The following is a 24,649-nucleotide window of genomic DNA, read 5'->3' on the forward strand; positions in this document are numbered from 1 at the left end:
AGGGGTGAATTCAAGTAATGAGGGATGATACAGCATTATTGTCTTAGAAAATGTACCTATGACGTCATTTGAGTGTAGCTCCCTCACAAAGGAGCCAATAGGAGACTTACAGTAACTCGTAAGTATAAGACTGATTAACGTTTTTTTTGTATTTTTTAAAAGAAAAAAGTCTTTATCAATTAGCAATATTTGACCTTTTTGTATAAGTTTGTTTCAATCAGCATTGTTTTTGAATTTGCAAAAACGGCCTCGGGTACCAACTCTATACACGTTAAAAGCAAATACATCATAAACCTCTCTTGCTTGTGAATACTTGTGATTGTTCCCCCCCCCCCCCCATTATAAATAAATAAATAACTACATTATGTTTGTTTGTACGACAATCCTCAAGTTACATTGTGATACCTCTTTTAAGTTTCACGTGCTTAATCAAACTATAAGTGAATATAACCGATATAAATAATCACCCACAGTAGTCTGCTGGTGGTGCTAAATTTTCACCTAAACAACCTAAACAAGCCAGTCAGTTGAAAGTATGAAACTGACAGCAACAATTCTTAATTTTCACCAAAAGCACGGGACTTAGAACTCTCACCCACACAGTTCATGGTTTGAAACACGGAACCTATTTGCACGCACCCGTCGGGATTTCTCCATTCCCGCTGTTGCCCCCGGCAACCAATCCTTAAACACTAAAAATAAAATAAAAAATCCCACACACACATACACCTTGGGAACCCGGACCCCCTATTGTCATGGTAATGAGGTAATCTTTCAGGCTCGAACCTCGGTGCTGCGACGCCGTGTGTTGTTCCACTAGCATTTGTTTTATGTACATCAAAATTTCCACTGTCGTAGTGCTTTTCCAATGGGGAATTTGTTTTCTTTTCTAAATCGATTTCAAAAAGGGAATCCTTAAAAAAAAAAATCTGGATTTTTTTGGAGGATGGGAATTCTATACTACAGATAAAAATGGCTGCGCTCGCAAGGGGGGGGGGGGGGGTGGAGGAAAATAACTTCGTCAATTTGAGTGAACGTCATGTTTCCAGTAAATGGAAAAGTGATGCTTGGACTCGCATCAGCTTCCGCCATTGCGATACCCGAACGTGAAATGCAATACTCTGCGCCAGTGTCAGAGTTCCTGCTCACCATTGTTCGTGTGTACACCGCTGGCTTTTAGCGCCACTATTCGTCCCTGCCCGGCTTTTGTCTCCTGAATGAAAAGTATCGGTGTCCCAACATCTCTCCTCTTTATTGTCTCCTTTTTGTTTTGTCAGAAGAAGTAGAGATGCCCTTTTCTTGGCTGACAAGAAGGTAATTCCTCCTGCGATGTTCATGTAGGAGGAGTAGATACTGAGAGAGGGAACTGAAATTTTGTCTTTTCTCACAGGACAACATGCATTTGTCGACCAGTAAAATACATCGACAAAACTTGTACTAAATTGTATGCGCTATTTTGAGGGATTTGTTTTATTTTGAAGGTTACATGGCTGCGTGAGAAGATCATCGTGAATACTTGGAATGGGTGAACCATGTCAGTAAAGTAAACTAAAAGCAAAATATTTGAGATATCAAATAGGGTAACTTTTAACAAATAACTCAAAATGTCCTGGTTATAGTATAGACCTCAGGAATTTTAAATTTTTTCCCTGTTTCCTCGACAAATTTCAACAAAAATCTATTCATTTTAACAACCGACTAATTCAACTACGTTTGAAAATGAATGCTCCGTTGAATCAGCATTTAGCAAATTAGTAATCCAACTTCATCAGTTTAGCATTCACTGGTCAAATCAGATGATTAAAATTTATCAGGCTGCAAGACTCGTTGAAATCCATACAAGTATTTAGCTGGTCAACCATTCAATTGTATCGAGTGTAAATAGGTAGTATAGCAATTCAACTTAAGAATGGTCAAACTATCTTAAATGCCTATAATTGAAATAGAATGACCGAAACGAATTTAAATAAGAAAAACGAAATTATGTGTGCACGAAACGATATTGAATTCATTAAAGCCACTGGACACTGTTGGTCATAACTCAAAATATTTGTTAGCATAAAAACTAACTCGGTAATTAACCACGGAGAGTTGATTGTATAAAATATTGTGAGAAACGGGCTCCCTCTGAAGTAACGTAGTTTTCGAGAAAAAAAGTAATTTTCCACTAAAATATTTGAATTAGATTTCGAGACCTCAGAATTTGATTTTGAGGTCTCGAAATCAAGCATCTGAAATCACACAACTTGTGTAACAAGGGCGTTTTTTTTCTTCCATAGTTCTCTCGCAATTTCAACGACCAATTGAGCTCAAAGTTTCAGAGGTTTGTTACTTTATGCATATTTTTAAAAACATCAAGTGGGAAGACTGGTCTTTGACAATTACCGATAGTGTCCAGTGCCTTTAACAGCTAAAAAGAAGCCCCTTTTATAATTTGAATGCGCGTTAATGAAATTTAATTATTTTTTGTTTACTAAAACTTGCCGAGAAAAACCTATTAATTTTACAATAAAAACCCAGTTAACCTTATCCATTCAGTGCACACCATATCTTGTTTCAAACATTTAACCAGTGTGTCAAAGTCGAGACAGTGGGATAGGTTAGTCCATTTTACTGTATGCATTACGCACATAATTTTCAATGAAACTTCAGAAATGAAAATTTTCGGAATAACTGAAAAATTTACGGGCCTACAAAACACTCAAACACTTAACTTCAAACTTATCTATTTACTTTTAACCAAATCAGTGTGGTAATTCAATCATCGGAAATGTCGATAGGTACAGGGGGAAAAGAAAAATGTTGGTGTACTTCTGAACTCTGTAGATGCTCATACAAATAAAACTGCAGTTAAGACCTGCCTAACAACCACCAAGACTCCAACTTATCTGATGGGTTGTTTTTGGACGTTTGCCCCGTGACAAATGTTACCCTAATTGGCGCTTAATGGTAACGGAGTGGTTTTCTAAATGGGTCAATTTTACATGAGTTTGTAAACCTCATAATCTATCATCCACGTGTAAGAGCCCCGCTGAAATCTAACATCCGCTGCTAGTTTTGTTCGAGATTTTTCGGTACTGGGATATCAAGGATGGGCGAAGTGTTTTCCGTTCCATGCATTATTTAAATGCTAACCAGTTAAAGGGGTTGTATAATACACAACGAAATGAGCAGTAATAGTTTCGCTGAAACTGTCATCCTGAACCGTGCATGTACTTTAAAACAAATAAATGCTCACTGTAATAACTTATGGGTCAGAATTGACCCTGATCTTGTTCTCGTGGGGCCTGATGGGTCAGTATGACCCGGAATCGGTGCTAACCCAGAAATGGGTTAAATTGACACTGAGTCAGAGCTGAAGTAATTTTTTTTTAAAACTAGTTTCCGAGTTAGCCCGACTCACATTAAAGTGTCTGGGTATTTTTTTGTAAAACAAAACAAAATGTCCACGGATGTACATTCTTACACTGTTTGAAGATAATGATAGTAGAAAGCTTAAAAGATATTTTCGTCTCAGTTTTAGCATGTAAAACGTATTTATCAGTTATAGTACTTTACCATAATTGGTTATTACGTTTTTACATGCTAAAATAATGTTCATTTCACTGAGACAAACATTTTCTGTGACTTGTTATACTCATTTCTCAAAAAAACTACAGCACCTCAGCAAGTCAAATTTTAAGGGAAGCTTTCTATATCATCATTTTCTTTAAACTCGGGGAATTTTAATGTAAATCTGTGAACATTGTGTTTTGTGTTCTACATAAAGTACCCAAATCCTTTAATGGGTTGTGCCCCAATGGAATTATGGCATAATTCTTAGAACCTAAAAGTCATTTCAATAAATCCAAAAACGTATTTTTATTCAGACATCAATCAACATAAATATTTGTATATCCATAAAAATGAGCATTATCATAAAACCTTTTAAGGTTTTATGAGTCCGAAGATTATTTGCAAATGCATTTGTTCTCAACTTAACGCTCAGTGTTTTCCCCCATAACTCCCCGAGGTAAAATAGGATCAAGTCTTATTTCTTGAATCCACAGAGATGTTGTTTCAAAAAATATCTCAATCCTTTCTACTCCCATGGTGTTTTATGATTGGAATATTTTCTTGCAGCTATGGTTTCTATGTCACTTGTCATCTTATAACTGTACAAATCTAGAGGGGATGCTTGTTCACTTGGTTAGCCTATTTTGGTCCGAATAGACAATACAGTGTCCCGAAAGAGCCATTTACCTTTTGGCATACAGCACACATGTCTATCTTTTTGTTGCCGTCTTATATGGAACTCTCTTAACTAGAAATCTTGAGATGTTATATACATATGGATGCACGAGTGCGATGTCGCAGAATATAGTCACGATCAAAACTGTTCGCCTCGTTTAATGAAAAAGCTTCACCGAGTGATTCTGTGTAAATTCACGAACGAAATGCATTCAGTATTTCTGTTGTATAACTCACATTTAATTTGTTGTCATTTGTCACAATGAACACGAAATAGCCATGTACACCCTTTCACACCACTCTCTGGAATCCCCCCCCCCCAAAAAAAAAAGGGGGGGGGGATACTACACACGACTCCGTCGATACACCAACCTTGTATGCTGTGACATGACCTCTCCTCGATTATTTGGGTAACGACGCGTCAAAGCGTCCAATAATTATCCATATCGCACTCCAGTATTAAAAGTTGGAACGTCGCAGCATTATGTAAATATAAAAAAGATGACACGTGACGCATGTTCCACCAATCAAACTACAATGATCTGCATGGGTTGGTTGGTTAAAATTGGTTGACTGATTGTTAGGTTGGTTTTTGGTGACTTGGTTGGCGTTTTGTGGTGGTTAATAGTTAGTTTATCTCGTTTATGGCTTGTATGGTTTGATGGGTTTGATTAATATGTTTGGTTGTTGGGTTGTTTGTGTGATGGGTGGAGTTAGTTGATTGTTTGGTGACTGTTGGGTAGAATTGGTGGGCGTAGTATTGTGTAGTTTGTGACTGGCATGGTTATAACTCATGTCTGGTTGATTGATATTTTCATCGGTTTTACGAATGAGTGGTTTATTGGTTTATTGGTTGTGTGACTGTGTATGGTTGAATGATCGGTAGTGGTAGGTGATTGGTAGCCTTTTGTCAAAGCATTCGTAGCTCGGAGAGCCGCAATCCATAGCGAATGAAACGGGAGACCACCACGCGAGTGGCTCCTGAGCCAAAAAGGCCTTGACAAAAGGCTAGGTAATTGGTAGTCCTGGTGCAAGACGTTTCTCGTCTTCTTTTCGTCTCGTCTTCTTTTCACGCACAGCGAGGCCAACTCATCAATAGTGAGTTGGCCGCGTTGTGCGTAAAGGGAAAACGAGAAACGTCTTGTTCCAAGACTAGGTGATGGGTGGTTAGTTGCTGGGTTGTTTGGCTGGTTGCTTGACTTATGAATGCGTTGGTTGGTGGTAGGTGATGGGTGGTTTGAATATCTGTTTTCATTGCTCGTTGATTTGGTAACTGGTTTATTTATTTCAAAATTAAAAAGACGTCTCCATTACATACAGGTTGAGTTGCGTCTGAAATGGTCTGAGTGTACACGAAGTCCATTAGAAGAAATTTCAAATTACATGTATGACCGCAAAGCCATTAAGTAAAATAGACCTTTAAAAAGTCACGTAGACGAAGTTTGCGACAAGGGAAACCAAATGTCATTTTGTGTGATGCAAGGGTTAGACAATTGTATTTAATTGAATTTGATATTTCCGTTTGATGATTGATTGATTGGTTGATCGTTGGTTGGTTTCAAGGCTGGCTCATCGATAAGAGATGACGGGGAAGGTCATGGTCGCTGCTCGACTGATTGTCGGTTTGGTGTTCGGCAATATTTGTGATTGCTTGTTTAACTCAATATTTTGTGTGACGAAGTTGGTTGATTGTTTATATATTTATTTTGAAGCTACTCTTCTCCCACTTGCATAAGTGGTTTAGGCCCTCAGTTGAGGCACTTGACAGAAAATGTTTGTCTCATTGGAAGGCACTTTTAATTAGAGAACAACTGATTCTGTTTGGAGGTGGACCCAAGGTAATTCCAACGCTAGGAACACTTTGTAGTAGCCTTATGGTAGATATAGGATTTGAGGCATTGCATGGTGAGGTATCAATATATAATTGGGTTATGGTAACACCATGTGTGTATCTACTTGCCAGGTAGAGTTTGTTCTTAGAGAACTGTCTTGCTTTATTCTACTGCCGCGGAGTAGATAATCGGAGGTTCAGGAGACTTCTCAGTTCTGAAAAGAACTGTCCTGCTTTCTAACTAATACCAGGGCGGATGGTATAGGAAAAAAAGGCTGCAGTGGGACTACTACTTTAGCTTGTAGGGTCGTAATTAACTGTACTGCCGTGGTAGATGTTATTCATATTGTTGGCTGCAGTTGTTACGTTCTGGAAAGAAACACAAAACTGTTCCTGCCGATGTCGCCCCATGTCTTGATGCAGGGTTACACCCCATTTTGCACTGTTTGATTAAGTGTATCACGACAACCCTATAATTTTTAATAGAACTTTATTATTCCTTCTACAAAATCTGAAAGAAAAAAATGCTAAACCTGCTGCAGACTGACTCCGTATCGTAACATAGTAATACGGTTTGTTTGGATAACGGTGTCTGATCACAATCAAACTCTTTCTGTGAAAATACAAGTTGTTGTTAGAGACAGCATCAAATCCACCCAAAACAAAACACAAAGAGCCTGGAATTAAAGTGAAGAGCTTTCAGATCCTTTCAAGCGATAAACGTGTCTTGAGTTGCCTTCAAACTTCGATTTTGTCCCATCTCTCTCTCTCTCTCTCTTTAGGCCACTGTGGCAATATTAAATTATCTTTGCATTGCAAAAAAAGTGTACGTTAAAGGCAAATGGACGGCATTTTCTTTTCGCATGAAAAATAATGGATAAATATTTGGAATGTTGCCTTTTGCATTTAGCTTAAAGGTGGTGTATGCATTTGGTAATTGCAAAAAAAAAAAAAAAAATGTATAAACTTACTTGTTAAAAAGCACTCGTGCATCTTAAAACACAATTCTATGCCGATGGGATTTTTGGTCTTTCATTTTCTTACACGGCCTATTTGTTATGTTTCGTACGAAACGCATGAGCAGTTATGTGCAAGCATTTCCATTGCTGTACCTTGTATTGACTCATTTAAAGAAAGCACGGCAGTACACTCTATTAACCGAGCTGAAAGCCCATTTGTTTTTAAAACCAGTTTCCGGGTCAGCTTGTGGAACCCCCAGATCTGGGTCAATGTTTTTTTTTTTTTTTTTTTTGGGGGGGGGGGGACGCTATAGGTTGCAACAGACTTACCTATAGTAAATCCATTATTCTCAGTAATTTGCACATACTCAAAACTACGTAACGATGGAAGATACCTGGTTTTAAAATCTGCTGCCACCTAGCGTTCAAAGATCTCATATTCTGACCAGAGAGTTTTTTTTTGCCTGAACATCTGACGTCGCACTTCGATGTTCGTGAATTACGCCCATAGAGCTATATAGCTCTATGGTTACGATTGAGTTCTAGTGTTGAGCCAACGCACGCACAACAAAACTCGTGATCATCATTTCATATTATGGTTATGAGACTCGCAGTTAAACCCGACGTACATGTGTATACAAACCAATGCATATACTTTATCCTTGCGGTGGGGACAGGGGACCAGTCTAGGGAATTGTTGAAGGGTGTCCGTTCTGCCATTATTTCTGATAAGTGGAAATGGACAGAGAAAGCCTATATCAACCTAAACAAAATCCCATGTAAAACAACATGTTCCTTCTTGCGTTTTTGGCTCCGTAGGTCCATACAAAGCCTATATCAAACTTAACAGAATGTCGTGTGCCTAACCTTTAAAACGAAATGTGTCTCAATAAAAACGAAGAAAACCCCCCAAATCGATTACACTCGCCAACGATCCATGACTTAATGCCCGTGTTCTACGATAATCTCCTTGCATTGTGGTAATCGGTCAGTCCTCTGGCTCTTTAAAGTTACCTTGTCACCGATGGCTCTCTGACGGTTGCGATGGGTCGATGGTGCCTGAGTCAGGAGGCGGTTCATCATGGGAATAAATCACAATTAAAATACTTGACCTACTCCCACCCCCCCTCTACTTGAGTTGCAGAGAGAACATTTAAAGCCTTGAGGGGAGGTAATGGTTTTGTTTCTTGGCAAGTTATTTATTGTTTGTGGTATGTGGTTCTTTTAATCAGTTGTAATAGTGTGTGTAGCTGATAGCTTTGCGAAATGGGTCAAGCTCACGTAGAAGCTGAGCTGAAAGCCCATTGTATGTAAACAGTTTCCGGGTCAGCTTGGACCAGAAATTGGTCAGAACCCCTCAGAACCGTGATTCGGGTCAATGGGGGATTTTCAGGACGCTAGGTGGCAGCAGACTTACTAGGTATTTCCATGAGCTCAGTATACTTTGTTAAGCATAGGACAGTCATTTACATGGTATTTTAGCCGCTACTTGGCGTTCCAAAGTATAATAATGGCACATGTTCCTCTCTTATTTTAAATCGTTCTGGTATTCAGGTAATGAAACGAACGTACATTAAAACTCGTAGGCATAATACGAGGAAGTATGAAGAATTTATGTTTAGTTTTAGATGTGGGAGGCTTGTCGTGGCCAAGCAGCTTCGAACACCGGACTCAATCTCCGGTGGTTTGATCAGCAGAGTGTGGGTTCGACTCCCGGTCGTGGCACTTGTCTTTAGCGAGATACTATAATTATGCTTCGTACTTCGGATGAGACACTAAGCCGTAGGTCCCGTGTACTTATATGTGCAGTGCACGAACCCAGAACACGTATCATAAAAGCAGGGGTTACGATGTTTCTGGTTCGCAAAAGCAAGCATTTGGTTACAGGTTTTACATGTTACCTCGGGTCTGCAAGCCACGGTGATCAAGTTCACCTTATGAGATAGCCTGAGTGTCATTACCAGAAATTTGTAATAATCTAGATATGGAGCTTTTATTTATGAGTTTCTGATCACATTCAGCCGTTGTCAGTTTCCTTCTAGCGCGATCAAGGTCACTTTGTGGGAAATAGTTCTCCCCTTGTGGTTTGATAGACTATTAACTCTATAATTTAACTATAGGAGAACTCAATAACACTAGAAACACATTCTTAACCTCTTTGCCTTTTACAGTTCCGTGACGCCATCAACCTCATTGACAAGTACCTTTTCCATCAACGCGTTGAATAGACTAATATTAGGTTGTCCCGAAGCAGAGATTAACTTATGATTCTGCCTTGAAGTCTAACAATGTTATTACAGGTGACTGGAATGCATAGATACCCTTCACAGCTACAATAAGCTCTGCTGTGGGATGTTTTCACTGGGATGAACTGATACAGAGAGGAATTTCAACACTATTGGGGTTTTGCATTTCATATGAACACTCTCTTCTATTCATGTCAAAATATTCTCACGTTCCACTGGGGGGAATCAAAACACACAAACAGTGTACACAATCTGTCGTCAGGATTTGTTTTTAAGAAGTATTATTGAAGGTTTAGATGTATGTTGTTTACATGGGCTTTCGTATAGCTTGGTAAAATTATTTTATGCAAATTATTTACCCATCGTGTTGAGAAACCGTTTAAGATTTTCCTATGTCAGTTTACATTGTTAGTTTTATGAGTTCCACCATGCAAACCTAAGTTGTTTAATTTGTTGTTACCCTTCTACATAACTCAGGAAGTACTGGGTACAGTGCTTAAAGGCAGTGGACACTATTGGTAATTGTCAAAGACTAGCCTTCACAGTTGGTGTATCTCAACATATGCATAAAACAATGAACCAGTGAAAATTTGAGCTCAATCGGTCATCGAAGTTGCGAGATAATGATGAAAGAAAAATAACCATTGTCACACGAAGTTGTGTGCGTTTAGATGGTTGATTTCGAGACCTCAAGTTCTAAATTTGAGGTCTCGAAATCAAATTCGTGGAAAATTACTTCTTTCTCGAAAACTATGACACGTCAGAGGGAGCCGTTTCTCACAATGTTTTATACCATCAACCTCTCCCCATTACTCGTCACCAAGAAAGGTTTTATGCTAATAATTATTTTGAGTAATTACCAATAGTGTCCACTGCCTTTAATACAGATCGTTTTACGGGTAAAAACATATTCTTTATCCCCGATACAAAACTATTCTATCGCTTGTAAGTTGATATCAAACCCATTAGCTACGTTTGTGAATACGAACTTCGGGGAAAGTACCAAGTTAATGATGCTTTACGTCACCAGTTCTTGCTGGTTCCTCTTTCATCTTCTGATCCTGACCTGTACTTTTTACAGCGTAGTAATTTCTGACGTCAGTTGGGTAATCTGTTCTACTTTCCTTATGCACACACATTCCGCTGTTTCGTAACGACCGCCCGCAATGACAAAAGCGAGTTCCAACACCACCTTTGGGCCATACAGTGTCCCAGATTGTTAAAAAAGTGTTTTTCAAAACGAGAAGGAAAGTTCTGTCCTCTACGGTCGTTTATTTGAAAAACACCCCAAAACATTAACAACTGGTTTGTAATGATTGGTAACAGGTTTGTTTACGTAAACTACACCGTATGATTATTTTCGGTGTGTTTGGAAATCTCAAATAGGCTCCAGGCACTACACTGACCTGGATAACAGAGTCAACCTTTTCGTAATCTATTTTTTTCCCCCCTTTTTTTGGGTGAACAAACAAGGTCAAACAGGAAGTTAAAACAGAATCCAGGATTTGAGGAAATAGCTGTCGATTCCACTTTGAAATTATCGAGTTCTGTTTATATTTTCGGGGCAGACAAACTGATCTTTTCTACTTCGAAGCGAAATGATTGTCATAATGCTTTAAAAAATAAATAAATAAAATACCCTTCGGGTCAGCCTGACCCGGAAATGGGTCAGGCCCTCTGTGACCCGATCCAGGTCAATTCTGAATTCATATAGTATGATAGGAATACCATCGGCCACACGCCTATCTTTTTTAATGGAACATAATAATAAGGTCATACAGAAAATTTTGTAATCGACAAATAGATGTTAACAAACTCAGTCGTAACACAGTGGAAGGGTATAAAATGCCTGCGCCCTTCCATCCGCGTAAATCTATAGAATAAGGTGAAGGTTGGGTACTATGCAACTTATCAAGGTCGGGTTGATTTGATGGGGGGGGGGGGGGGGCTTTCAACATTGTATAATTGAACACGTTCTATGTTGAACTATTCCCCTTGCAGTGCTGGGCGTTTTATAACTACGCGGAGTCGGGTGGGGGACAAAATCAAATAAAAAAAGAATGCAGATCCCAAAGGGTCCTGAAACGGAAGGACATTTTTGTGTTTCCATAAATAGTTCCCGAATAGTTAGCTGTTTTCTGCGACCACCCCCTACCGAGATGATACTAGGCATGACTCGAGCCAGTTTTACTGGTATACAAAACATATATGACAGTCATAAAAAGGACTTAAATGTCCAGGGAATGCAGTTACCAACTGGAAGAATGACAAATTCACGGCCAAGGTTTCCTAAATCAAGTTACGGAAAATAAAAAAATGATCAGAATGCTGTTGGGAAAATTTATATTTTATAAACTGCTGACCCCTTAGCTGGAATAGTATGTCACAATCACAAAAAGTAAACACAATTATGTTATTTTATTTTATGTCCTTCGTAAAATGTTATGTCTAGATCTCATAATTTCGTTAGTACCTGACACATAGACGTGAACAAATTTGTAAGACTGAGAACACTGTATAATGACCATTGATATTGTGGCTTTTAAAGGGCCCTTTTTTGCTTTAAAGGCAGTGGACACTATTGGTAATTAATCAAAATAATTATTGGCATAAAACCTTTCTTGGTGACGAGTAATGGGGAGAGGTTGATGGTATAAAAAATTGCTCCCTCTGAAGTGCCATAGTTTTCGAGAAAGAAGTAATTTTCCACGAATTTGATTTCGAGACCTCAGAGTTAGAACTTGAGGTCTCGAAATCAACCATCTAAACGCACACAACTTCGTGTGACAAGGGTTATTTTTCTTTCATTATTATCTCGCAAGTTTGATGACCGATTGAGCTCGTGTGACAAGGTTTGTTATTTTATGCATATGTTGAGATACACCAACTGTGAAGGCTAGTCTTTGACAATTACCAATAGTATCCACTGCCTAAGTACCGTTGGTTTTTGAAACCATTCGATTGTTTCAATCCTATATGAATGTAGAACCAACCCGTGAAAATTTCATTTTAGCAGGAAGACGCATTTTTTTTATAGAAATCTCCAAAAATCAGAAGTTCAAGAATAATCTGTTATTTGAGTACACATTCTGAGAAACGAATTAGACAATAACGTTTCTAAGTTTCAAATTTTGAGGGATAAACAATTATATTATTTTGTTTCCATAACCACGTTTCTTTGAAGTTAAATGATTTCCATAAAGCTTTATACTCTAGAAAATTGCTGTACTTCTAATGAAGTAAGTTTGTGTTGCCTTTAATTTTAAAAGTGACACCAAACGTATTACTTCCCCTTTTGGCATAGTAATAAGAAATGCATACAGACTATAAATTGAATACAGCAATAAAAATCAGTCGGTGATGTTTTTACAACATAATCTTTAAGATGTTTCATGACATTTAGATGACATAATGAATGAACTCACCATGACCCAATATCTTTTAGCTGCTTAAGCACGTAAGGGATAGCTAACATCACAAAATTGTACTTAGCAGAATAACGTTACCAGCTAAACTACCATGTCATTAAACATTATGTGTGACTGATATCCTGTTATTTTCTGCGTCAGGCATTGCTATTTAAGCAATAATTCCTGCTTAGCAGCTTTATAAAATTGGACCCGGTTCTTAAACCATAACCCTTTAATACTGTGTCTGGAAATTTGCGCTGCGTGTCCCGCCTCTTAGAGAGTGGGTTCCAGGGCCGTGTGCGCTTCGCTTCGGTAGTATACAACGAATAGGAACATTGATTTTATCACGGTAGATTTGGCCACAGACCACTTGGGAAGACCCGTGATCCGCCAATTATTGGGCCATTTGCCGCCAGTCACAGACATCAAAAAGGAGGGATGCAACCGGCTAAATAACTCTGATTTATTCCCTGTGGTCCCCTGGAAACAAATATGAAATTTAATAACGAGGAAATGCATGGAGTGGATAAGTGGATAGTTTTGTAGCTAAAAAGATTGTTTTGTTGTCATTTTGTGACGAATGTGAATCACAGCTTAAACATGTCATTCATCACTGTCTTCACTTTCAGAAAACATGAACAGATTTATCGAACCTCAGAATAGCGTCCATATTCCATACCTAATATTATTTTGAGTGTAACAAAATTTATGTGCATTATTTATTTGTAAATCATTGGTTTGGGTGGTGTGGGTGTTTTTTATGTAAAAGTAATTTCCCCTTAACCTTTAGTGTTGATCGTAATTTGGTCTAAATTTCGAGGGAATACCCAATTTCAAGGGTGGATATTGTCTGCACGACTTAGTCGGAATGTAATTCAGCACTGACATTCTAAACACTGACTTCATGTATCAGAATTCCATATCGATCTAAAACAGCTTAAAATTAGAAACAGTCAGGTCCCTGAACAGTATGAGTAGAACCGGACTAGTCGTAATCGTAACTTGGTTCAGGGAGCTAGATAAAATGGTGTCATAAAAAAACACCGTTCCCCTGTAGAGGGCCAGGACTGGCCAATCAGCAAATCAAATAACTCACTTCTATATCTTGTGCCAGCTCGCACCACTTTATGGACGCAAATTGTTGTGTTTTCTTGCCAGAAACCACTTGTCACTTTCGATATCAATCAATCGGACTGCAATCACATGCGTCCCAGAAACGTTGCAAAATATCAAAACAGAAAGATTTAAATAAAAAAAAAGGTTGCAAGATAGGTCAATGCTTTTTGGACTAGGGATAAAGGGGTTGTAGGGATTTAAGTCATGTAGAACTTGACCTAGATTATTATGGCAGCTAAATGTACAAACACGTGTAATCCGTCGTAGTCTAAATACTTGGAACACGCTTTATCGATCTTGAATGGCACTTGATTTTGAACGGCACGTGATCGGTATTAAATAAGCTAACAACGCCACCAGTCAAGCTTCTTTTAAAGGGAACGATGAAATTAGAGATACACTACATGGTGTCTAAAAAAAAAAAAACTCTTTTGAAATGGCTGCCGAATAAAAAAAATATATATATGATTCTGGGGGGAAAGGTTTATGGATAGCTTATGGACTCAATTTATTTTCATATGACACCAAAAAGTCTGAAAATAATTCATGATTGGTCAAGCTCTGCTCACTTTTGTAAAGGGTATTGAAATTGGTCTGTACAGTAGATTGCATGCAATCTACTTCTCCTGTTTAGGTCTGGCGCCTCTATGTCACTCCTTTGAAGGCTTGACTGAAGTCCCAATCAAGTGCCATCGCCAGAAGAAAAAAAAACTTGTTTTGTGATTTTCCGGTATCCCCAACCTGTTCCCCCGTTCTCGGGACCACATTTTGACAGCGAGCGCACACTGCTATAATACGGATTGATTGCTAGTAAAAAGTGTAGTTATCGCGATAAGCTAAGGGACCTCTCACACGAGAACGGGACCTGATGAATCAAGTTCAACTCCTTTGATGTTATATGGTTCAACCATATTTTGAACCATATTTAATTTCGGCGGCAGTCCTGACTCACTGGTCAATACCATCACACCTGAATTCGTGTCAAAATTGGTCAAACTGATGCGGAATCCGATTTAAATTCTCACCTCTTAACCAGTTTGCGGGTCAGTCTGACCCAGCAACGGATCTGGGGCTTTGGGAACCGGATTTTTTTTTTTTTTTTTAGTGATTATGAATCTTCGTTATCTGATATTACAACAACAAATATTGTCCGGATAAATATTTACCCAACTGACGTCACTCCCCAAAACATAATTTGGCCACAAAGGCAGCCTATAGGGTATTTGCCACAGTTACCCAACAAGGCAAGTGTCACACCCAGGCCGAATATTACTTCAAAGGATTCAATATTGTAAACACCGCTGTAAACCTCTACAAAATATTGTTCCCCCGTCAGCTGTTTCTATGCGATTTCCCTCATTATTGGCACTTGCTGAGAATGAAATGCAAACACGTGCGTTTCGCGGTATGCGGTGATTAATTTTTGACACCTTAGCGTCTCGAGTATGTCCGTCCGATTTATTAAATTGGTGTCGGCACATTCCAACGCTAATGTTCCTGGAACGGTGTGATAATATTCATTCATTGTACACACATACTTGGAGAAAATGGATAAATTTGGGGGTTTTGTACACCTTCGTGCATTAAAATACTCCCTTTTCAGAATTTACCAGGACCCGGCTGGGGTCGATTTCACAAAGTAGGACTGTACTCCTAACTAGTCCTAGTCCTAAAACTTAAGGGTAGTCCTAAGTTAGGAAGAGTAAATCGTCCTAACTCGAGATAAGACTATAGACCCCGGGTCCTATGGGGCTTGTCCCACTTCTTGGTCAGTGCGATCCGGATTCTTGGCGCTGAATGACTCGGAAGAGGGATTAGTCCGGGTCAGGAATCCATCGGAACTTTCCAACACAGGCTTGGAATCTTGTTTTAAAGATGGCAGTGCCATTTTCATTTTTGCAAAGGGCACCCCCATTGTCCGAAAAGCTTTTATATGAAACTTTTTATCAGTTTGAAAGGGAGGGTACACCTCTGGAAATTCTTCCAAAAATTTACTGTCAATAAAAACTTAAGAGCACTGGATGTGCCGTTGATATTGAGCCAAAATTTGCACAGATGATTAAATGTATGCATAATGTTGAGATACACCAGGTGGGACTACTGGTCTTTCACACTTTACCAAAACTTCTATCACGTCGTTGGACACATGTTTCAAAATTTTCCTTTTTGGTTTCCTCTTCAAGGTACATTTACAAGGGTGTTTATTTTTTTTCATAACTTTCTGATAACCTGAGCCAAATTTTTACTGATTTTGTATTGTATGCATAATCACCAAGTGAGGATACTGGTGTATGACAATATTACCATAAACTTCTATCACGTCGTTGAAGGCCTGTTTCAAAATCTCCCTGTATTTCCTCTTCCAGGTACGTCGTGGCGTCCTTCTTGTCACCCAACGGGGCCAGGCTTGTGTTCCCCTGCTTCGACGAACCCTCTTTTAAAGCCAACTACACCATCACCATCGTCCACGAGCAGGGTTATACCGCCCTCTCGAACATGCCAGAAGAGAAGAGAGTGCCTACCAAGGATGGACTGGTTGCCACCCACTTCATGACCACGCCCAAAATGTCTACGTATCTTGTTGCATTTATTGTGTGCGATTTCTGGCAGGAGAGCCGCACGGTCGACAACACGAGAGTATGTAAATAAGATTTGAGCTTGTTTTGTGTTGATTTAGCGGGAAGGTAGACATTTGGCAAAGGCAATCAAAAACTTCCTTCATGTGAAGTACAGCAGCTTTTGATAATGAAAAGCATTTTGAGAATCTTAACTTCGAAGTATGTGGTTATGGAAAAAGATGTCAGTTTTTATCCCGCAAAACATCACTCTCGGAAACGTTCTCTCAGATTGTGTATTCCAATTGCAGACTTTTGGGACTCTTGGTGGCAGCAGATTTACCAGGTAAAATCCATTGTTCTCGGTCATGTGCGCATGCTCAGATCTATGTAAACAATGGAAATTTACCTGGTAAGTCTGCTGCCACCTAGCGTTCCAAATCTCCTATTGCAGACTAATCTTCCTGCGTGGACGTAACCGCTCCGGATTTTCTTCATTATCTGAAAAAACGCTTCCACCTTTTGACATTAAAATTTCACAAGTGCGTTTAATTGCATAATATATCTATAGGATTATATCAACCGAACGGTTAACGAGGCAAATGAATCTCAGGCAAAAGCATCTCAGCCAATGATAGGCAGGCATTTGCCTCGTTAACCGTTCGGTTGATTCAAAAGTGGTTCGCACCAACGTTTGACCTCAGCAATGGGCGACCAATGCAGGGTTCTTTCCAATTCAATTCAATTCAATTCAATAAGACGTTTATTTTTTCAGTAATAATTATTTCAATGTTGTCACAATACAGTGTAATAAACTGCTTACAAAAAGTACGGAAACTTTTACCAATCCAGTATGTTTGTTATTATTTAATACTCTCTTTGTATATGGTATATATCAATGCAAAGCTGAACTGTTCCTCTTTAAAATGATACCACATTTGCAATGATTACATGTTGCTAAACTTGGCTACACGAATAACAATGAGGCAAAGTCACAAATCAAATGTGCCAAAATTACCATTGTCTGTAAATGGTCAATAGGTAATGATCAATAATCAAACTGATCAAGCTTTTCAGAACCATTAATGGTTTACACAATGATTTGCACCAGTGAGCTGTTGGACACAATTAACCCTCATCTCATGAAAAACACCTTGTTTGATGGGTATTTGCAAGACGATATTCTACAGCCGAATGCAGTCCCATACTTGCAGACTCTTGGACCAAATGCCATCTTCCAAAATGACAACGCTCGCCCACATCGAGCCCTACTGGTGACTGACTACCTGAACAATGTTGGGGTGCACCGGATGGATTGGCCCGCAAACAGTCCAGACCTGAATCCCATGGAACATCTGTGGGATCAGCTGTCAAAGCCAGAACCACCAACACATCAACTGTGGCTGACCTAACCCGGTTCCTTAATGAAGAATGGACTGCCATCCCTCATCATCAGCGCATCACAAAACTTGTGTGCAGCATGAGAAGAAGGTGCCAGGCTGTCATCAACGCCTTCGGATCATCCACTCGTTACCGAACTTTTTGTATCAATAAAGTGTAATAGGATCAGTAAGTTGTCTTGCTCTATACCAAACTTCTTGTCTCAATAAAGTGGATTAAGATCAGTAAGTTGTCTTGCTTGTTTGAATTACACTGTCAATTTGATTGTTCACACAGTAACACAAAATTTGCTAATTTTGGCACATTTGATTTGTGACTTTGTCTCATTCTCATTAACGTGGTCAAGTCCAGCAACATGTAGTCATTGCAATTGTGGTATAATTTTAAAGAGGAGCAGTTCAGCTTTGCAATGATATATACCATATACAAAGAGAGTATTAAATAATAACAAATATACTGGATTGAAAAAAGTTTCCTTACTTTTTGTGAGCAGTTTACAATAACGCACATTTATTGCGAAATTACAAAAGCAATAGTATGAGGTATGACATATTAGGTACCACAACTTGTTTCAATAAGCAGCAATTTAAAGACAACATTTAGGTATAAGGTTAAGCGAGATGCTTGTGTTCCCTAGCATATGGACATACAAACATTTAGTATGGTACAACCAAACTCTTGTTCGTAAAATAGTACAATATGAGATTTGATCAGTACAGTACAAGGAAAGGTAACAAAAGCAAAAGCGCATATAAGTATACAAGATTAATGTGAAGTTAAAGGCAGTGGACACTATTGGTAATTGTCAAAGACTAGCCTTCACAGTTGGTGTATCTCAACATATGCATAAAATAAAGAACCTGTGAAAATTTGAGCTCAATCGGTCATCGAAGTTGCGAGATAATAATGAAAGAAGAAAAAACCCTTGTCACACGAAGTTGTGTGCTTTTAGATGGTTGATTTCGAGACGTCAAGTTTTAAATCTGAGGTCTCGAAATCAAATTAATGGAAAACAATTACAAATATAGTGTCCACTGTCTTTAAAACGACAAAAGTAGAAAATTCAAATTATTATACGTCACGAATTCTTGTTTTCTCACTGGTTCCCGCTTTGCTCTGCAGTTCAGCGTTTGGGCACGAGAGGAGGTATTCAACGACACGCTCTTCGCTCTGGAGTACGGCACCAGGGCTTTCACGTTCCTAGAGGATTACAGTGGATTGGAATACCCTCTGCCAAAAATAGGTCAGTCAATTGAGGGGGGATTTCACGTGAAGGCTTTTACGTTCTTATGAGATTATGGGAGACTCTTGAAAGAAAGTGTAATGTGCACGGTTCATGGTTGCAAAGTGGCGACCTTCATCAATCTTGCCGCAAACTGACACATAAGATAAAGGCGAACAATTAAAAAAAAATGTGCATCCTTTATTCAAACAATGTATTTTGTGTATCTGGCTTGATACTATGAAACACATGCCTCGGAAGCTATAAATCAAGATATTTCACATATTATTATAATTCCATAACTCATATCCGTGCCTGCACGGATGCAAATTGTGTAAAACCCTAGCCACCAATCTGCACGTGTTTGTGATGGTACCTGTTTGACTTGGGTGTATTCCGCTTTGATTCTGTCTTGATCCACCCTTGGCAATTTTAAGGCTGCCTTTAAAAAACCAGGTTTGCTCACGATTATTTGTCCTTTTGAGAACTTGTCGTATCAGAAGAACATCTTCGTTTGATTGTCTTTTTCCGTATTCGTGTTATTGAAGATCTGATAGCGTTGCCGCAAAGTATCGCCGCCGGAATGGAGAATTGGGGGTTACTGACCTTCAAGGAGTCTCACATGCTACTGGACCCCAATGAAGCTTCAAGCGATACCAGTCAAGAAATCGCCACGATCATAGGTCATGAAATCGCCCACCAGGTAGTAAATAATGACTGGCTCTGCTTCTGGCTTAGGCCGTGTCCAAATTAGCGGCTACTACAGCGACGGCTACGGCTTGATTTTCTCGTCACCATGCGTTGAGGTATAGGACGTCCTTAGCAACACCCTTAGCAACAGCCGTAGCTGTAGCCGCCAATTCGGATTCTGCCTTGTAAAAGCTTTGTCTTATGCACTGCTTCCAGTTCTTGCACAGGGTCTGCCTGACCTTTGACCTTACCCTGAGCCAATTTGATTGATGGGGAGCTTTTTCTGTAAATCTGCAGCAAAAGCCAAAGCAGCAAAAGCCTAATCGGAAATCATGGCGTTACTTTAAAAAACGTCAACCTTGTTTGTTATATCGCAACGTCTGATTGATATGTCTTTTAAAATGTTCACTGCAAGTTTCTTATACTATTTGCAAGTACTGGGTTTGCAAGTGTTGACGTGAAATGAGGTGCATGCTTGTCTAGTACACTGCAAACATTGTGGAGTTAAAATTGGCACCGTGTTGTCACATTATATTATACTTAAAGACATTGGACACTATTGATAATTGTCAAAGACCAGTCTTTTCACTTGCTGTATCTCAACATATGCATAAAATAACAAACCTGTGAAAATTTGAGCTCAATCGGTCGTCGAAGTTGCGAGATAATAATGAAAGAAAAAAAACACCCTTGTCACACAGAGTTGTGTGCGTTCAGATGCTTGATTTCGAGACCTCAAATTCTAAACTTGAGGTCTCGAAATCAAATTCGTGGAAAATTATTTCTTTCTCGAAAACTACTCCACCTCAGAGGGAGCCGTTTTTCACAATGTTTTATACTATCAACCTCTCCCCATTAGCTTTTACAAAGTAAGTTTGTATGCTAATAATTGTTTTGAGTAATTACCAATAGTGTCCACTGCCTTTAAAAATTAACGACAACGAGTGTTAAAATAACACCAATGTAGTTCCTTCATCGGCAGAAGTTAGTTTTATTTTTGGCACCATAATGGTGTAAATTGGGTGTTGATTGCGGTACATTTTGACAACACACAAGATGTTGATTTCTACACCCAATTAATTGTGCAGTGTACAAACCAATTTAAAACTCATTTCAGGGCTTACGCATGCACACTGAGTTTTAGTCTGGTTAGGCCCCAAAACAGGCACGGAGAATTCAAATATTGAATATTTATATTTGCAAGTCCATCTTAATGATATGTTGCCTATGGATGAAGTCCGCCCTCTATTGAATCTGTTTTTGTTTTACTTGGCAGTGGTACAGCAACTTAGTCACGCAGGAGTACTGGGGTGAACTTTGGATGAAGGAATGCTTTGCTAATCTTCTGGCTTACCTGGCTCTAGATCACATCCATCCTGAACGTAATATGGTAGGATAAAAGAGATTTTGTGATAGCTAGGTTAACAGCATGAATAAGAAATTGCACAATACGTACACCTTCCACCCGTCATTCATTTAAAGGCCGGTTTATAGTCCATCGCGCGATGGTCGCGCGATGGAAATTTGGACGCGCGACACAGTTTATAGTCATCACTGACGCCTAAAACTGTGTCTTTTTTGATCGCGCGTCGAGATTTTCATCGCCCAATCGACCGACTATAAACCGGCCTTTAGGGGGTAAACCTATTAAAAGTATTACGAAACACTGGAAACACACATTATTTTGACCTCCATGCTTTGAAACCTGCTCACTTGACGTCATTTTCATAAGGTTTGTACACCCTTCCTCATGAGTTATCACATTATGCGTGCTCACTAAAAAGGGCCATGTCACACGAGGCAGTTTACAGGCAACCAGCTCCAGGCAATCTCCAAGAACAAAAGACATTCACATTTCAATCTTCACCTATTTTTCTTGGGAATCACAAGACAATGTTCATAAAATTACTCATGTGCTACCAAAGTGGTCCTGTAGCATGCACTGCAGTTGGTTGCCTCCAAATTGTAAAAGTTGCCTCATGTGACAAGGCCTTAACAGTTACCCTCAGACATTTGGAATAGTAGCAGCGTGGACACATTTAAAAACAGATTGAAATTCCATTTGTTTCATACAGATTTCTTATAGTTTTTTCCTTGGTTCCCTTTGTTCCCTCTTCCCTATGTTGCTTTCCCCCTTCTTTTCATGCGCATTGAGCACCTTTGTGGAATTATATGTTGAGAAATAAAAGATACTCGATTTGTCTCAGGGATGTTTCATTCATTCAATTGCTATCATATTTGTTGATATTAGATGGATGAGCTGAGTTTGGCCACCGAGGAATTCCTGCGAGTGATGTTACTAGATGCGTTACCAACGTCCCATGCCATACAGGGTACCATCAATGACATCAGTGATATCCTCAATAACTTTGACCTCACTAGCTATTATAAGGTATTCTTAGGTTTCTTCTCAAATAATGTCATTTGAAGAACAGTGAGAAGTAACTATTTGAGTCTGTATTATTCTAATGATTGAAAGCTCTCCTTATTTGTTGAAAAAGAGATGGCTTCTTGCTGAACCAAACGACAGTGGTTCACAGAAATCTATGTTGTGTAAGACCTAAATGCACCAATTGGAGTGAGTGTGAGAGGGAGAGTCTGTGCATAGACTGTGGTATCCAAACACTATACTCACTCTGTATAGACGATGTGACCCATGTTACATTCAAACCGCCCTCTGTTGACAAAAGACTGTATACGTCATGTTTCGCCGGGCAAAAAGAGGCGTAGTCATGGTAAGATTGCACACACTTCCTAGCTGGCTGCTAAAAATAAAATAGTTTTGCTCGGCGGTTTGCGCGCGAATCATGTTATGGTTTTCGAGTGACGTCAGAGGTCATATCATCTATACATGACCGTTTAGGTCACCGCGATGAACACCTAACTTTTATACTTCCACATAGAAAAGTTTCAAGTCCTCGATATTTAACATTGCTTTTTTCTCCCTATGTCATCGACAGCTTGATCACGAAAATTTGTTTTCATAAACATAAATATATGTTGAACTCTATCAATCTTATTTTTTTTCTCTCTTATTTCTATCTTCTCCTTTTCTTGACAACTGTCTACTTCGATTGTAGAGCGAAGCTGTGGTGAGGATGTTAAGATACTTAGTTGGATCTGATGTCTTCCAGAGCGGAATGACAGTAAGTTATCTATAGTACAATTTTTGTAAAGTAGGGTGAATTCAAACAATTCAATTTCTTGACAAAATACCCTGGCCCTGATGTTATTTTCACGTTTGTAATCTTGAGTTTATTATGAGCCCTTTCCGAATTATCTTGACTGCATGTTTAAAGTTTGGTGAACTTTGATATTAACACAATATCTGTCACGTCTTTGTAATTACATACTAAACAGCTTATTTACCGATAGTTTTCAACGGGAATGCTTTTTAACATTGCGTTTGTTGATAATGTAATTTTATAATTGTCAAAATTTTGCGTTATCATCGATCATAAAATAAGCCCCCAACAAGGTTTTGAAAAAACTAAAGGTAGTTGCCATTTTTGTTCAAGATAGGTCTTTAACTGTATCATCTCATCAATTGTTTACTTTGCTAATCAATAAATGATAGTTTATGTTCCCCTCCATTTGGTTTGTTCTCTAATTTTACTTTTGTTTTGTACTTTCCAGAAATTCTTACAGACTCATGCCTACAGTAATGCCAAGGCAACCGATTTGTGGGACGCACTATCGGAGGTAATTATAAACAAGACAGAAAGGTTATAAATAAAGGTTAAAGGTTAAAGGTTAACACAGCATCCGCAGCTGCATCGTAAGGTTAACCAAAACAAATGGGAACTGATAGCTCTTTTTATCATTCATTCATCCAATGGTTTATTAAAAAAACATTCAAATCGCTGCCAGCAGCAGAACTAAATGAACTTTTAAGCAAGTTTACACTCTGATCCGGGTCACAGGGAAACTGGTCCAACTTAATAATGCTAACCATGCTACGGTATATATTTACACGTACAAAATATAACTGGTACCCTGCTTCTTTGTGCTGAGCAATAAGAAATTGAGACCTTGTAAGTTTGTATTGTCATTATTTTTTAAGAGTGAATACAAGTCGATATACCCTTTAAGGGATCCCTATTTGGTTTTTTTCTAAAGGCCTTACGTACCGACCGAGGCACCAGGATCAACATTACCGACTTCATGGATCCGTGGATGTTACAAATGGGATACCCAGTCGTCACGATGACGCGAGATTACCAAACGAGAATTGTCGAGATGTCGCAAGAGCCATTCCTACTGCATCCTGACGCTATTAACCGTCTACCGTCGTCGCCGTACGGGTAAGAAGCCGATGGTGTCCCACATTATTACAAACATGGTTTGGCTTTAAAAGAAATTATAAAATTGAAAATGAGTAGATTTGAACTATCCATGTTTTTAACGTAATATCACTGTTCTTTGTATCTATTATAAAAAGGAAGACATTTTTGTATGTATTGGGCTTATATCTGAATAAAGTATTATTCAAATATTTTTTTTTTTGAAAACTAGATGACTAAACTGATTTTATTTTATTTTATTTTTTTTTTGGGTGGGGGGTGCTTGTTTTTCATTTTTCTTAGTTGTCCGATCATTTATTAAAGAACTTTATGAACCTAGTGTGAAAGTTCACATTTACTTATATTGATCATTAATTACTCTAAATGTATCTAAGGAATTGAACTGTAAATTATTAGTTAATTAACCTTTGTATTCCCTACAGATACCAATGGAGAATCCCAATACTATATTCATACGCAGACCAGCTGGCCCAACCACCGATCCATGTTCTTCGTGGTACCTCAGGTTAGCTCTTAAATGATATATACATGTATTAGTCATTGCAAAACACTGTATATCGGTCCTGTGTTTCTTTGTAAGGACACGCTCCCCAAAATGAACAGCAATGGTAAATGATGCACCCGTTTCTCATTGAAATGATCTTTGGCCTTTACTTTCCTAAACACCATGTCTTGATTCCTGTTT

The 24,649-nt window shown here is 38.8% G+C and overlaps 1 protein-coding gene across 1 annotated transcript in view; it reads left to right on the forward strand.

Moving 5' to 3' along the window:
• Positions 1-24,649, forward strand: part of LOC139946732 (aminopeptidase N-like) — a 43,629-nt gene that overhangs the window by 6,716 nt on the left and 12,264 nt on the right. Inside the window, exons 2-10 of the mRNA XM_071944396.1 lie at positions 16,159-16,429; positions 18,871-18,991; positions 19,519-19,673; positions 20,937-21,050; positions 21,912-22,052; positions 22,741-22,806; positions 23,297-23,362; positions 23,780-23,964; positions 24,387-24,469. Coding sequence (XP_071800497.1) covers positions 16,159-16,429; positions 18,871-18,991; positions 19,519-19,673; positions 20,937-21,050; positions 21,912-22,052; positions 22,741-22,806; positions 23,297-23,362; positions 23,780-23,964; positions 24,387-24,469 — 1,202 coding nt within the window. The remainder of the gene's footprint in view (positions 1-16,158; positions 16,430-18,870; positions 18,992-19,518; positions 19,674-20,936; positions 21,051-21,911; positions 22,053-22,740; positions 22,807-23,296; positions 23,363-23,779; positions 23,965-24,386; positions 24,470-24,649) is intronic.

This window comes from Asterias amurensis, chromosome 14, assembly GCF_032118995.1.
Source record: "Asterias amurensis chromosome 14, ASM3211899v1".
Lineage (NCBI taxonomy): Eukaryota > Metazoa > Echinodermata > Asteroidea > Forcipulatida > Asteriidae > Asterias > Asterias amurensis.